The 13,179-nt window shown below is 45.7% G+C and overlaps 1 protein-coding gene across 1 annotated transcript in view; it reads right to left on the bottom strand.

The window, feature by feature from the left end:
* Positions 1–13,179, bottom strand: part of LOC135880622 (stimulated by retinoic acid gene 6 protein-like) — a 37,186-nt gene that overhangs the window by 4,732 nt on the left and 19,275 nt on the right. The window contains exons 8-14 of the mRNA XM_065406970.1: positions 12,283–12,353; positions 11,616–11,727; positions 10,497–10,650; positions 8,729–8,804; positions 5,570–5,651; positions 1,992–2,040; positions 1,778–1,895 (exon numbers count right to left, since the gene is read on the bottom strand). Coding sequence (XP_065263042.1) covers positions 1,778–1,895; positions 1,992–2,040; positions 5,570–5,651; positions 8,729–8,804; positions 10,497–10,650; positions 11,616–11,727; positions 12,283–12,353 — 662 coding nt within the window. The remainder of the gene's footprint in view (positions 1–1,777; positions 1,896–1,991; positions 2,041–5,569; positions 5,652–8,728; positions 8,805–10,496; positions 10,651–11,615; positions 11,728–12,282; positions 12,354–13,179) is intronic.

Genomic DNA, 13,179 nt, shown 5'->3' with positions numbered 1-13,179 from the left:
AGACACTGTCTCCCTCATGTTATGCTGAGGGTGGGGGTGAGCAGCTGGCACAATCGGTATCAGAACTGCTGCCCACCACCTTTAACCCCACTGGAGAGCTCACCTGCGCAGGGGGAATTCTCTTCCTGCTTATCTCTGGTAGCTTTAAGGCCACGAGCCCCGAAGTGGCCTTAGCAAACCAGAAAATCTGTCCCAATGGGAATAAGGGTATCGGAATCTAGCTGTCCTTCTCAGAGCACAAAATGAGCACAGAGGAGGTGTGCCCTATGTAATATCCATCCGACCTAGTATCAGTGCTCATATTGTCTAGTAGTTCTTTTTAATTCTTACTAAGATATAAAATCTTCCTCCTGCTTTACAATGCTCACAGAATAAGCCTTTTTATGATTTTTTTTTTAATAACTGCTCATTCTAATTCTGTGGCTACTGGTCTTATTGTCTGTAGTCACCAACTGGCTGAAGATAATAAACCCTCTGCACAGATTTCTGGGATTTTAGGAAGCGAGTGGCTTCAGGAGACTAATAGCGTCCTGTAGGGAGTTCCTGACAGAGACTTCATTTGCTGGGGGGCAAGAAGGGCTGTTGCCCCCACCCCCAGACCTTGGTTTGTCCCTCCCAGATTTTTCATAAGTCTATAAGCTCCATTATGTCTTCCACTCCCACCTCCTGCCTCCCCCGACGTTGCAGGATATAATATAATCATATTTAATTTTTCCTGTGCTGACACAATTTTGCCCCCCTCCACCTTCAATTTTTTCTGACATGACACCCTGATTCCTGAGATCATGTGGAAAAGAGTGCAGTTGGCCAGGACAGATTACAAAAAGGCAGACCCTAGACCCATATAGGTGGGCTGGTGGCTCTGCCTTCAGGAAGTGGAATCAGCTGTTATATCTTATGAAGCCTTGAAACAGCGATAACCAATCTTTGCCAAACTGAGGACAATGCCGGCAACTTGCCAGGAGGCTGAGAGACACAGTTAAGAGAAGAGTGTGGCTGCCTGATCTTTAATGCAGAGATGTGGGCCATGGAGATTGCAGGTCCCAGCATGGAATGCTTCCTTTAGATTGAGCAGTCAGGAGATTAGATCAAAATGGAGCAATGCTTGCTGGGACCTCCTTGTCTGCATTAAAGATGAAGGTGGAACATTGTGGACAATGGATTGCATTTTGGCTCAGCTTGTATTCTTACGCGCTTTCACCCTTTGATTATCCATTGTCAGCCGGTCCCCTCATAATCAGCATTTTCCTTAAGATGGGAAAACAAACAATGTGCTTAGATTGCAAACCTCTCAAAAATTCCCCATGGGGAAAACAAGTTTAAAGATCTGCTGACCTTTGGAAAGGTTGCATGGCACATCTTCAGAGGAGGGCTGCTGGGGCTATGTTTAAGGCAAATGCAGAATGTTATGTGGCAGGGTTATTCAACAGCGGCATGAAAAAACCTCCCCCTGACCGACATAAGTTTCACCGGCAAAAATGCTGGTGTGAACAGCGCTACGTCAGCAGGAGAAACTCTTCTGCCAACATAGCTAACACCACTTGTTGTGGGTGGTTTAATTATGCTGGCAGAAGCAGCTACACGGGCAGTACAGCGTCACAACTGTGGCAGTACAACTGTGCCGTTGTAAGATCTGTAGTGTAGACATAGCCTATATCTGTCACAGGAACCTACCGTTTTCAGATAGGTACCTCTTGTTATTTTATAGGCCTATAAATCTAAATCAGCGCAAAGAAAGTGAGATAACACCAGAAAGGTGTGAAAACAATGCACTTACATCCCAATTCCCAAACCTTTTGCCATTTCCAGCCCTTGGCCATGCTGTATTGGCAAAACAAAACTGTACATGATCATTACACCAAACAGACACTGCACCACATGAATGATCAGGTAGCCTGGAAAAGAGAAAACACATTTCTTACTGCAGAGGAAAAGGGCAACCGCTTTAATTTTGGTTGAATGCATGTTTATGCTGAAGGCTTGGCACGTACCCCATAATATGTATGCAATTTGCCAACCAGAGTATCTTGCTATTGCTGCCTGAGTTTAAAAAAAGGAGAAGGACAGAAGTTGATGATGTTGGAATTGCTGCATGTTTGATCAGAGAAACAAAATACATTTGTAGGCCCTGAGTCTGGTCTTCATCCTGCTGGCTCCTTTGTGCCACCTTTCAATCACAGGGCCTGCTTCTCATTGTCCTGCACCTTGTTCAGCATTTACACCAGTGCAGAATGAGTGCAAAGTGAGTGTGAATGAATCCCATTCTCACTGGTGACCGTTTACCCCCACTCTGCACTGGGTAAGTCACTGGACAAGGTGCAGGGCAACCAGGAATCAGGTCCAACCCTTTCATCGCAGACCCCAGGGCTGGATTGAAGCATACAGGACAGGTGGAAAAGTGAAGTGAAGTATGTGCTGAAAGTGGAAGGAGATCAGAGGAGCTTGACTTGGACTCCTGCACAGTTCACACAAGGGACCTGAACACAACTATATTTACCCATAATTCTACCTGCAGGGCTGCCTTTATAACTGTTAGAACATGGCTGAAGAACATAGGGACAAGAATTGTTTTCCCATTCACTTCTATGCAGAGTAAGGCTCCAGTCCTGCAAACATACAATATGCTTAACTGTAAGCACACAAATAGCCCTATTTGGGTCCTAGTCGATGGAACATTTGCTTACTTAACGGTGTGACTAAGTGATGGGGTGTTAGTCACCCCATGTTCTAGTACCCTCACTTTCCTGGAGGGCAATCTCCATAGAGTAAGGATTGTCATTTGTTATGTTTAGTGCAATGTGGATTTGAAAAGATGCCATTTCTGTTGTTCTTTGGGAGACAGCTTCATCATTCTGAATGACAAACCAAACCACTGACATTGTCTGTACCAGATAATAAACTGCTACTGCACGGGGGCCGCTTTGATGTGTGGAGTGCAAAGTTGAGGGGTGAGTGGCTCTCCTCCTCTGCTCCATCCCTCCCTGAAAAGCTGACAATGCCCTTCCCAGCATGTCAGCTCTGGAGGTGTGAATGTAGCATGAGGAGATCACTGAATATCCAGCAGCGATTATCTCCAGGTCTGGCAGTAATAAACAAATGTACAGCACTTAGTGGTGATCAGGGTCAAGTTCCTGTGACAGCTTGTTATGAGAGATATCAGTGTTAGACTGTGGGCTGGTCTGCACTGAAAATTTACTTCAGCATAGCCGTGTCTTTCTGGAGTGTGAAAAATCCACACCCCGAGAGACATAGCTACGCTGACCTAACCCCGAACAGCATTCTTCCATCAACCCAGTTACTGCCTCTCAGGGCTTGTCTACACTACAGGTTATGGTGGTATAACTTATGTCGCTCAGCTACCCCCTGAGGGCTGTCTACATTACCCGCTGGATCGAGGGGCAGTGAACGATCCAGCGGGGGTCAATTTATCGCGTCTAGTTGAGACGTGATAAATTGACCGCCGAGCGCTCTCCCGTCGACTCCGGTACTCCACGCAGGCGGCGTCAATGGGAGAGCCTCCGCCGTCGACTTACCGCAGTGAAGACACTGCAGTGAGTAGATCTAAGTACGTCGACTTCAGCGACGCTATTCACGTCGCTGAAGTTGCGTAAGTTAGATCGATCCCCCCCAAGTGTAGACCACGCCTGAGCGAGGTAAGTTACACCGACCTACGTGCTGCTGTGGACAGCACTATTTTAGCAGGAGAGCTGCTCCTGCCGACATAGCTCCCGCCTCTCGTGGAGGTGGTTTTATTATGCAGACAGGAGAGCTCTCTCCCGTCGGTACAGGGCATCTTCACCAGACACTGCATCGGTGCAGCTATGCCACTGTAGCACTTCTAGTGCAGACTAGCCCTCCAGGAGGGGGATTCACTAGCGTGATGGGAGAACCCCTTCTGTCACTGCAGTGAGTATCCACACTGACGCACCCCAGCAGTGCAGCTGCACCACGGCCGTATTTGAAGTGTAGTCATAACCTAAGAATGCTAAGAGCAAGTAGCAATAGTCTCAGGCCTGGTCTACACTAAAAAGATAAGTCGACCTAGCCATGCTGCTCAGCGGTGTGAAAAGTCCTCACCCCTGAGCGACGTAGTTAAGCTGACCTCACCCCTGGTGTAGACAGAGCTTGGTTGCCAGAAGAATTCTTCCATCAACCTTGCTACTGCTTTTGGGGAGCTGGATTACCTACCCCTCCTGTCAGCACAGGTAGGGTCTACACTGAAGCACTAGAGTGGCACAGCTGCAGGAGCATTTCAAGTGTAGCCAAGCCCTCAGATACCACAAACCCTTCCCTCGGCTGCTCAGTGTTTGTAAGCTAGGAATGGGGACTTTTATCAAGGGGGTGGGGAACAGGACACCCAGGACCCCACTAAAATGAATAGAGTGTGAGAAAAAACTGAAGGACAAAATGGAAAAGTGGTCTGGGTTTTGCTTGAGCACTGGAACCGTCCGTGCTAAATAGCAGTGCTGGTGTATGTGGGCCCGATTCTAAGGCACGTCCATGATTATACAGCAGATGAAGTGTTTGGTGGCTCCCTACAATGAAGCTGCAGTGGGGAAATCCCAATTTACACTGGTGCAAACCAGCTGGCTCATCTGCAGTGCTCTTAGACAACCTGCCTGGGCGTGCCTCCTCCAGAGCAAAGGCTTGTGGCTGCAGCCAGGCACGCCTCCCCTGCCAGACTTTTCAAATAGTTCATTCCAGCCTGATGCTGGCTTCCCTTTCACTCCCTCCACCCTGGCAAATGTTTGTGTTCCCTCCTCACAGTCGTTCCACACGGATCAAACCCAAAGGCCAGGAAACGCAGCACGTCTCTGTGTGACTGAACTTCGGTTCAGTTAGGAACCACTTCTTTACCCCACCTACCTACCGGTGCTGTGTGCGAGGAGTAGCCCAGCCTCGCTAGTGAGGCAGCAAGGAGAGCTGGACTGGGTGTGTGCCCCAACCGCAGGGTTGAGGTGCTGGTAATAGTAGAACAGTGAGGCTGGGAATCTGCACCATTTCTTTGCTGCTGGAGGAGTTCAGCATAACTGTCATCTAGTATTAGCATGAATATGCTTTTCTGGTGGAATAAATCCCCTTTACTCTTCCCATGCCCATTTCCCTCCCTTTGGTGCAGTGTCCATGTCCCACCCCTAGACTGTAATACAGCAGCTGTCTGATTCGGACCACTCTGAATCAGCACTGCAGGTTACTTTTGGCATAAACCTGCCTTTTACATTAGTTTTACAGTGTGAAGCCATCATACAATGAGATTAGCATGCTCCAGAATCAGGCCCATGGAATATTGCACTGACTCATTAAAACTATGGCCTCTTCTTGCAAAATACTGGAGCGCACGTGTAAACTACATTTAGGGTGACCAGACAGCAAATGTGAAAAATCGGGATGGGGGTGGGGGGTAATAGGAGCCTATATAAGAAAAAGACCCAAAAATCGTGACTGTCCTTATAAAATCGGGACATCTGGTCACCCTAACTACATTCACGAGTTGTCCCATTGAATTCCAAGTGTTAGCGGATCAGAGCTACCGGCTGGGAACTTTTGGGGAAAAGCAGTGAGAACTTACCACGGTTTGAGAAGAAGCAGGCTCACGAGATCTTAGTGGAAGGAAATGTTTCTCCCCTGCCCACAGCCGCTTCATGTGTTTTCTGAATAAAGGTGTCAAAATTAGTTTTAAAAAGTTTCACGCCAATACATTGGAGATTTTATTCACTCAGTAACTTTGTTTGACTGTTTGATCACAGAGAAGCTATATCGGATGATTTGATTGAATATCAAAGGGGGCAGTAACCTAGAGCTAAAGGCATCATGGATTAATGCAATAAACACGGAGCCAAGGGGAGCAATGGTGAAAGAATGGCACACATTGTGTGTTATTGAGCATGCCACCCAAAGCACAAGTTTTGATATATTACAACACAATACAATATACAACACTGAAGGCTTATGCTTTGCTTCAACAGGAGTTTTACCTATCTAAGACTCAGTAGTACATCTGTAAAATAGAATCTGTCTACATACAGGCTAAGAGCACTGTAATTACGACAGGGGCCTTATATGAAAATTGAATCCAAAATTGTGATTTCAAGAGTAAAAGACAGAGGTAAAGTGTAACCTTTCACCAAGACTGTGTGTGTCAAAACTCCTGTTTAAAGTTAAACTGCTGATAGCCACTGAGTACCAAAATACAAAAAGAGAAGTATCTGTCTGTAGACTAAGGACGCTTGCTTAATCTTAGAATAAATAACTTTGTTTTATGTGTATGGCTGAATGAAGATGAATGATTGATTTTCTATTATTTCAGTTGCAACATTTTGCTAGCTCTGTACTTTTTCCAATTTATTTTGGGTTCTTGAGTTGGACCTTGTAAGGGATGGTTGAGATAATCTCTGTGGACTGACCCATAACCAGGAAGAGTTGATCTTATCTCCTAAAATGTCTCAAAATATTTTCAGGTCTGCTGACTGATTGATTTTCTAAGCCAATGCTTACTGGCAAGGAAAGTCTCTTTATTTGCATGAAGGTGACCTAATCCAGCCCCACTGGGTGATGTTCATGACTTTAGAGGAAGAATGCCCCATTCTGCTTTGCCAAGAAACTCCCGAGTAGAGTAGGAGTTCCAAGGGGGAGGAATCAGTCAGGACACCATCCTCAAAAAATGGAAGGAAAAGAAGAAGCCATTGCTTCTGGCTAATAGCCTCTGGTGTGGTGATGCCACCAGGCTTGACAAAGGGCTTGTGCTTCCTTCCCTTTCTCAGACAGTCACTGAGGTGCCAGAATCCAGCAACACACACCATCCAAGATTTGGCATCTACAGGCAAACAACCTCTAGCCCAGCGATTCTCAAACTGTGGGCCGGGACACCAAAGTGGGTTGCGAATCTGTTTTAATGGGGTCGCAAGGGCTGGTGTTAGACTTGCTGGGGTACGGGCCAAAACCGAAGCCCGAACACAACCGCCCGAGGCCAAAGCCAAAGCCCAAGCCCAAGCCCCACCACCTGGGGCCAAAGCCAAAGCTCGAGGGCTTCAGCCCTGGGCAGCAGGGCTCGGGTGGGCTCATGATTTGGTCCCCCCTCCTGGGGTCGTGTAGTAATTTTTGTTGTCAGAAGGGGGTCACGGTGCAATCACGTTTGAGAACCCCAGCTTTAGCCACTCCACAAGTCTGTTGAGTTAGCCAGCAGGTCCAAGAAAACCACAACCACCAGCTAATCTTTCCAACCACATACTAATTTCCTGAAACTGAATGAAACCTCAAGAGTCACAGCAAAGATCATGCATAAGTATCAACCTGATAAGGATTTTGTTTTGTGGTTGTTTTTTTTTCAATTTTTATTAGTAGAGGGACACCTCCACCTTGGCATTCTCACCCTTGTCCTTTTAACTCTAGCCGCTGACAGTGTGCCTGTGGATAGAACACTCAGAACGTAGCTGAGTATGGTTTCTCAAACAGCCTGCAGTAAGGTTCAATAGGCTCAGGGCCTAATTGCTCAAGGTTCAATAGGCTCATGGCACACTCATATTTTATGGGTTGAGTGGTTTGTGTTTAAATCCTGAGAAACTTAGTTTCACACAACTTTTTGTTTGCTAGTTAAATTTAACAAGCTGTTTTATCCTGAATTGTATTGGAATGTCTGGTACAACCCTATATTGTGTAGGGAGACATTGGCTATTATCTAACACCTCTATTTTGTGCAGTCTGTCTTACGTAGCATCAGAGCTGTCGGCTGATATTCATTTCAACCTGGGAGAGATTTCTTCCTGCCTATATCAGCTGTTTGTCTGGAATATCAGTAACTTTCAATTAGCATTGAAATAAATAATGCCCTATTTTTCCAAGGCTTATAGCTAAACAAGGTCTGCTGCCTTCCCACAGGATTCGATAAAGTTTGCAAGGAATTGTTGTGCAGTTTGGATTAATTAACCTGATAATTAGAGTAAGCTGATGATTTGATATTAACCTGCTTTATTCTAATCTGATTAGTTTGTGTTTTATTTTTGAGTTATTTAGCTTAGTTAATAAATTATATAAAATTGGAGGATTGTGTGGACCGATGTGTCTTCGCCACCCATCAGGGGCTAGAACTGTGTGGAGCCCAGGGTAGATAATAGAGACGCCTCCCACTGAGTGCTGATGGAATGGAGAATAGAGTTCTAGGGCAAACAGAGGTCCGGGGCCCCCTGGGTGCCACGAGCAGGTTTTAGGGGATTTGCCAAAATAAACCAGAGAGCAGGGCCGGCGTTAGACTCGCTGGGGCCCAGGGCAGAACATAAAGAACATAAGAACAGCCATATTGGGTCAGACCAAAGGTCCATCTAGCCCAGTATCCTGTCTTCCGACAGTGGCCAATGCCAGGTGCCCCAGAAAGCTGAAGCCCGAGCCCTGCTGCCCAGGGCTGAAGTCAAAGCCCAAGCAACTTAGCTTCGTGGGCCCCCTGGTGTGGGGCCCCAGGCAATTGCCCTCCTTGCTATTCCCTAATGCCAGCCCTGGCTTTTAATCTACTGGATATGCAGAAAAACAGTTGTTGTGGCACAGGTGGGGTGTGGAGTTTTTATAGCATGGAGGGAGGCCTCAGAAAGGTTGAGAACCCTTGAGGAGGGGACAATCCTGGGAGCTGTCAAATGCCTGTGCTGAGTTGACTAGTGTCCGCAACTCCCAATAAACTCCATGGTACTTGAGGACTCTCAGCACCTCTGAGAATTGAGCACTATCTGCTGCATGTCCATACCTGTAGCAGGCTAAGATGTGAAATACGTAGCTTACACAAGTCAGGGAGGCAGCAAAGGTGGTGAAAATCCAAACACCTGAAGAAAAAGAAAAGCAACCATCTGTTCAGAATGTTTTCTCCGCAGCTCACGTCACGATTACAAAAGTATTTTAACTCAGCACAAAGTTCACAGCTATTTTGTACACATAGAATCATAGAACCATACAGTTAGAAGGGACCACAAGGGTCATCTAGTCTCACCCCCTGCCAAGATGCAGGATTTGTTGTGTCTAAACCATCCAAGAAAGATGGCTATCCAGCCTCCTTTTGAAAACCTCCAGTGTCTCTGCTTGGACACATTTCTATTTGGAACACTTTTTGCCTAGTCACTCAGAAATGCTTTGATTATTTGTTAATCATTTAATTATAGAGTTGAGCCCAAACCAAAGCTCTGGATCAGAATTATGTATTCAAATCCAAATTTATACTGAGCAGAACAAAGATCCTGGATTCTCACATGTCAAAACTTGGAAGTGCAAGTTTTCCTACATTACTCTCCTAACATGCAGCTCAGTCTCTATGTCCATTCAGTCCTCGGTTTCTCTGCTGAGACAGCAAACTGATAAAGGTAACAACTGCAATTCATGTTAGCTGTGATGAAGCTTTTTGCAATATGGAAAATTGTCCACTAGAAACTAGACTGTGATCTCCAATTCATCTTACAAATAACCATAGACATCTTTCAGGTTCTTAGCTGCTTTCCACTTGGGCCCGAGTCAGATTTATATTTAGAGGGAACCCCTTTTGTTGTGTCCTCCTAACCATTTGCCCTCTCTTGGAGTCTCATCAAAGCTGAATGTCTTTCTAAAAACGTACTCTCGTTTAGCCACACATGTACCTATTGGGCTTAATGTACGAATCACCGGGTGAAATCTCTGGCCTATGCAGAGAGGTCAGACTCAATGGTCTGAATTGTCTCCTTTGACCTTTAAAGCTATGAAATTCAAACCAATTATTTTAGACTCCTTTACTTAATAAAAATAAAGCTTTCCTCAGACACCAGCCATAACTCAATGAAGCCATCCCACCCAAACCTCTTTCGACGGCCAGCTGAGTAAAGATGTTTAAAAGAATACACATAACCATTTTTCTCCTGTTCTTTGGTCTGCCGTCCCTCTACTGTCAAACTCCAAGTTACTCAGTGTTCAACTCCCAGCACACTAGGCAGCAGGTAAAGTGACAATTCATCCTTCATCATATCGTTTTGCTTCAGTATTAGGGACTAAGTATCTAGCTAGAGCTGGTCAAAAATTTTCCAGTCGAAAGTTTTTCTATCAGAAAATGATGTTTTGTTGAACCAAAACTTTTGTGGGAATGAGCCAATGTTCATGAAATTTTGATTTGGGGGGAAAACTAGAAAAAAAAAGCATTTTGACGGTGTTGAAATATTCCATTTCCACACTTTTAGAGTCGACTGTTTCAATTCTTCATTTTGAAATGACTTTTCATTTTGCATTTTTGATTTTTTAAAATTTTCTTTACATTTAAAATGTCAGTTTTGAAATGACATTTTCCATCTCAATGGACCCCAAATGGTTTTTGTTTGAATTTCATTTTATGGGAAATGTTTTTTAGTTTTCATTCCCATTTGGAACTAATGTGTCAAAATCCTGGAAGGAGTCCCATTGACTAGGATGGGCTTTGGGTCAGCCTTAAGAACTATGCGTTCAGTCGGCTTTTTAAAAATGTATCGCACTCATTCCACCTTTCAAAAATGACATGTCTGTACCTTGAGTAACATTAATAAACTCTTTCAGCTGCAGGACAGCTGGTACAAGTACTTCTGAGCCATTGCTAGATTCAACAAGCTCTTCAAATCTCTGATCCAATATCTTCAGCTCTTGGGAGAATTCCTTGTAAATGTAAAACTCAATAACAATAAACTGTGGAAAAATAGATAAAAAACAGCAGTTTAGCAATCTTGTCATTGGCCACTTCTACAGAATAACACTACATGCCATATAATCAAACAGGGCCACATTCATCCCTGGTGTGACTCTATGGGAATCCGACCTGTTGCATTTGATTTTAAACACACATTGCCTTTCATATATGGGGATTCATCTTAACCTTTAAATGACAGCAAGTGGATGCAGTCCCTCAAAGAATGTTGTTGGAGTTTAATCTCCACTGATTTTGAACCAGATACTGAGGAAGACCAGGATGCTTAGAATTAAGCAAACTTGTAAGTATTCACAGGGAACAACATAATATAAATACACTCACACATGAAGAACAAGGAGTACTTGTGGCACCTTAGAGACTAACAAATTTATTTGAGCATAAGCTTTCGTGGGCTAAAACCCACGAAAGCTTATGCTCAAATAAATTTGTTAGTCTCTAAGGTGCCACAGGTACTCCTCGTTCTTTTTGTTGATACAGACTACCACGGCTACCACTCTGAAACCACTCACACATGAGTATCATGTATTGGTCCTGCTTTGAGCAGGGGGTTGGACTAGATGACCTCTTGAGGTCCCTTCCAACCCTGATATTCTATGATTCTATGATTTTATGTGACACATACATACTTGGCAGCCTTTTCTCTCTGGCTTGCATCTCAAGCAACCTATCATGAACAAGACAAACTCCCACCGAACACCCATTGGCCTAGTTGGAAGGGACCCTGGTCAGGGAGCCAGTAGCTATGGATTCTGGTCTGAATGGAGCCAGTGGCTCTGTTAGATGTGTAGACAGTCCTTGTTTTAGTTTAATGGCAGAGATTTACGGGAGAGCTGGTTTTTCAACAACCTGGATTGAAATCCTTACAAAGCACACAAGGTTCTGTGTGACATTGTGCTCCATTTGGGGCGATGCTTCTCAGGAAACAAGTGTGCAATTTACTTACAATGTACAGGCAGATTAAGGCTAGCGCAGATGTGCCAATCATTCTGCCTGGGAACTGAAAGCATGGGTCCCATTCATACACCTTGCGCTGGAACCAAGATTTCTGAGCCTGCCTGTTGATGGATGAAGATGGACAAACAGACCTGAAATGTTCGGCGATGACACAGGGACACTAGAGGCATTTCAAGGCCCCAAACCCATTCCAGCATAGTCCCCTCCCTCTCCATAAAAACAACCCAGCACACCTTCCTACTCCAAACTTCCCTCCCACTTGGCATGTCTGCAGAGGCCCCACCTGGCCTAAACAGGTGTCAGTCTTTCTCCTTCACACCCATTCTCAGCAGCCTACCTGCTCTCCAGCACAAAGCCACTGGGGGCTCACCTCAGGAACCTCCACACTCCCACAGCCTCTGAGTCTGAGATGAAGGAGATGGGAGACAGAGTGCTCTAGTGCAGAGGGGAGCTGGGGCAGGCCCGTCATGGATGATCAGGGATCCTCCCAGTGGCCAGAGAACATGCCTTGTCCCTGGCTCAGCCCAGGTGAGCAGGCAGGGCCCCAGTGTGCATGTCAGTCAATAAGTATCAGCAGATTTAGAAGCTTATCAGAACCAAATCTGAACTCTCTGTGGCTTGGTGTTCCGGATCTGAAATGAAGATGCCATGCTCACCGCTCTGGGGGCTTCCTGACCAGACGCTTGACATGCTGAGCCTGATGCACCTCCAGGAAATGATTTTCCTGCTGTTTTAAAGGAACAGGGATTGTCAGCATATCAAAGAATGTTCTTCATTCCACTAGGGAAAAGACAGCAGATTCAAACATATAGATACAGTGCTGCCTTGTGGGTGCTGTATTAGGCCGGTCTAACATGTGGAACTCATTGCCAGGGGACGTTGCAAAGCCTAAAACTATAACAGGGTTCAAAAAAGAACTAGATAAATTCACGGAGAATAGGTCCATTGATGGCTATTAGCCAGGATGGGAAGGGATGCAACCCCATGCTCTGGGTGCCCCTAAACCTCTGCTGCCAGAAGCTGGGAATGGGCAACAGGGGATAGATCACTTAATGATTGTCTGTTCTGTTTATTCCCTCTGAAGCACCTGGCATTGACCACTGTCAGAAGACAGGATCCTGGGCTAGATGGACCTTTGGTCTGACCCAGTATGGCCGCTCCTATTTTCTTATCTTAGTTATGAAGATACCTTACTGTGATGCGGGTACATCAGGCCTTTGCAGCCTCCTACTGGTGGCCCCACTGCTCTGCAGCACCCCACCCCAAGAAACAGTTCTCTGAGAGAAAAAGAGCAGCCATTTGGGGGACCAGGGAGATCTGCCTCTGCAGCAGCCAGAATGGCTGGGGACCAACAACAGCCAACCAAGGAGCTGCCTACTGTCAGCAAGTCAGTTCCTTGCTGGAGCCAGAGGAGTGAGGAGGGATGCTCTCTAGGCTGCAGCAAAAGGACCTGAGCCAGGCCAGGCAGGGCTCACTGCTGCCCACCAGCTATGGCAGGAGTTCAGAAGGACCCTACCAATTCAATTCCAGATGGGTCAGAAACTAGTTTGTTT

This window comes from Emys orbicularis, chromosome 6 (assembly GCF_028017835.1).
Source record: "Emys orbicularis isolate rEmyOrb1 chromosome 6, rEmyOrb1.hap1, whole genome shotgun sequence".
NCBI lineage: Eukaryota > Metazoa > Chordata > Testudines > Emydidae > Emys > Emys orbicularis.
The sequence above is the reverse complement of the archived record's forward strand: the minus strand, read 5'-3'. Positions and strand labels throughout refer to the sequence as shown.